Below are 2,836 nucleotides of genomic sequence, written 5' to 3'. Positions count from 1 at the left end.
ATTTTAATAATATCAATTCTTCCACTTCATGAATATGGGATGGCTTTCCATTTTTGGGTGGCTTCTTCCATTTCTTCCATCAATGTTTTATAGTTTTCTTTGTAGACACCTTTTATCCTAGGTATTTTTTATCTAGCTATATTATAAATGGGATTGCTTTCTTGAATTCTTTTTTCATCTAATTCATTGTTGGTGTATAGAAACCCTACTGGGTTTTGTAGGTCGATTTTGTATCCTAGAACTTTACTGAATTTTTTAATCAATTCTATGAGTTTTTTGGTAGAGTCTTCACAAATTTCTATGTATAAGATCATGTTATCTGAAAACAGAGACAATTATTTGATTTCCTCCTTTATAAGTTGGATGTCCTTTATTTCTCTCTTTTTTCTAATTGCTCTGCCTAGGACTTCCAGTACTATGTTGAATAACAGTGGTGAGCATGAACATTGGGTCTTGTTTCAGTTGTTAGAGGAAAAGCTTTTAACTTTTCCATATGCAGTGTGATGTTAACTATGGGTTTGTCATACAGGGCCTTTATTGTGTTGAGGTATATTCCTTCTACACCTAATTTAACTTCTTGCAATTGGATTGACAGCTTCCAACTTCTCTATATCCCCAAATACTGTGTATAAAAATGGGAACTCCCCAACTACAAGACTCATTCAAGTGACAGCATCATCAGGAAGACAATTTCTATCAAGAGCAAAGAGGGGAAGTGAATTTTATGGTTCATTATGTAAATAATCCTCAATTTGGTTTATGTGGGAATTATTCTATACTTTAAACATATGTATACACGTGTATGTGTATGTATAATTCTTTTTATTATACATTACAGACTTTATTCTAACAAAAACTTTCAACATGGGAAGCTTTCAGGCATAAATAAATTCATTTTCATTTAAGAAAAAATATGTAAATAAATAGTTCACGTTTATTAGAAGAGGGCAGGTTGTAAAAGGAATAATGTTTTTTGTTAAAGACTCAATGAAACCCTGAAATTGACAGTTGTTTATTTATTCCCACTTCAAGCAAAGCATTGGGCAAGTGACATTGATTCCGTGTTCCTACTTTAATGTTGATTTATTTCAACAGGGAATTCAGAGAGGTGAGTTCCTAGGAAGTCCTTTGTATCAACTGCCAAAGTTGCTCGTAATGCTGAGGAACTGTTTGTAGACTTGGGAACTTAGTTTGTAAAGATTAAGCTAAGGAGATTGGTAACCTCACCTTGTTTCCACAGATGTATCTGACTGCCCTGAATGATTGACCTTCAACTGCCTAGGAGCTTTGTGTCCCACCCAATTCACCACCTTTCTCAGAATCACCGCATGACTATAAACATAGCAGTTCTTTTCACTGTGGTTTGTGAATCTTAACTAAATTACTTCCTGAAGGATATATGGAGTTAAGATGAGTCATTTAAAAATGTCAGAATGATTAACACCTTCCTTTGACGGTTTTTTTCAATGAATTCAGATGAAATATGTTGAGTGTGAGCATAATGGTGATTCCTACAGTTGCACGGCAGAATATGCTGGAAAGGAAACATTTCCTTTACTACATTTAACAGTATATAATATAAATATATTATTTCGATTACTCCTAGATCAGAAATCTAAGCATTAGTGATGATATTGTGTCTGTTCTATGGATAAATAAGGCATATTTTTTGCTTTAAATGCTTATGTGGTAGGAGTAGCCACATAAATAGATAATTACAAAATAATGTGATAAATGCAATGTGCCATAGGAGAATTTAACTCAATTTGGGCATGTCAGGGAAGACTTTCTAGAAAGGGACCTCAGCTGAGTGGATGACAGCCAATCCCACACACTGTGCACTATTTATTTACATGTTTTTTTCTCCCAGACAGATTTTGCTCTTTAGTTCACTGACCTCATTTTCTATGAATCACAGTCCCTCCATCTGGAGACAGGGACAAAGAACTAGCTTTTTTAGTGTGTGTAAAGCAAGCATTACATCCCACTGCCATAGATGCAATATTTTTGATGAAGGTCAGGCGCTTGCTTTCTTCAGAAATAAGTCAGGTAATCTCTGCAAAGACTTTAATCTTTGAGCCTGTGCTTATTAAATAGTCTCCATAGTGCTGTAGTAATTGAAAGAAAGTTATAGCCTTAATGAGAATTTGTCTAGACTGGTGCATGGTAACTGAAAGAAAACTTAGTGAATTTAAATGATGTGTGTTTGGTACAGTGGAAAGTAATTTAGGAGTCAATTTATTAAAAAGGCACTGTAGTCTCTCAAGATTATTTATGCAGATAGGGTACAAAATGCAATTCCCCACAGATTCTAGTAAATCATACAAGGCCTATTTCATTAGCCTTTCCTTTTTTTATATTAAACATTTTTACTCCCTGCCATTTATAGGAGGCTTAAGTAAAAAGTACTTTGAATAGCATTTTCACGTCTTGGATCAAAGTGTGAAAGAAAACAGTTTATACTGATGCAAGAATATATGTTAAAGAAACATAGAATAGTGATTTTTAAATGATATTTCCCAGGAAAGAGCATGATACTGTTACTAACCCACTATATAAACGATGCAGGTGATTGGCCTTGCTGAGCCATTAGAGTCTAGGAAAGGCCATTAGCTCTGTAAAACTTTACAGAATTTAGGAAATACTGATGTCCTAAAAATACAGTTAATTATTTGTGTCTTAATAAGGTGGCCTATGAGAAGTTGGTGTTAAATTTTAAATCCCATAATAGTACTGGGCAAGATATCTTCATTTTACATATCAGAAACATCAAGTTAGGCCTTCTATTCCCAAACACAAATAAGAAATGAAATGACTTCAGTGTTCTTCCATTGCA

At 34.0% G+C, this 2,836-nt stretch overlaps 1 protein-coding gene across 1 annotated transcript in view; it reads left to right on the top strand.

The window, feature by feature from the left end:
* Positions 1-2,836, top strand: part of TMPRSS15 (transmembrane protease, serine 15) — a 149,194-nt gene that overhangs the window by 107,784 nt on the left and 38,574 nt on the right. Inside the window, 1 exon segment of the mRNA XM_012642972.1 lies at positions 1,096-1,108. Coding sequence (XP_012498426.1) covers positions 1,096-1,108 — 13 coding nt within the window.

The sequence above is a fragment of the Propithecus coquereli genome, unplaced genomic scaffold, assembly GCF_000956105.1.
Source record: "Propithecus coquereli isolate 6110/MARCELLA unplaced genomic scaffold, Pcoq_1.0 Scaffold192, whole genome shotgun sequence".
Classification (NCBI taxonomy): domain Eukaryota; kingdom Metazoa; phylum Chordata; class Mammalia; order Primates; family Indriidae; genus Propithecus; species Propithecus coquereli.
The sequence above is the reverse complement of the archived record's forward strand: the minus strand, read 5'-3'. Positions and strand labels throughout refer to the sequence as shown.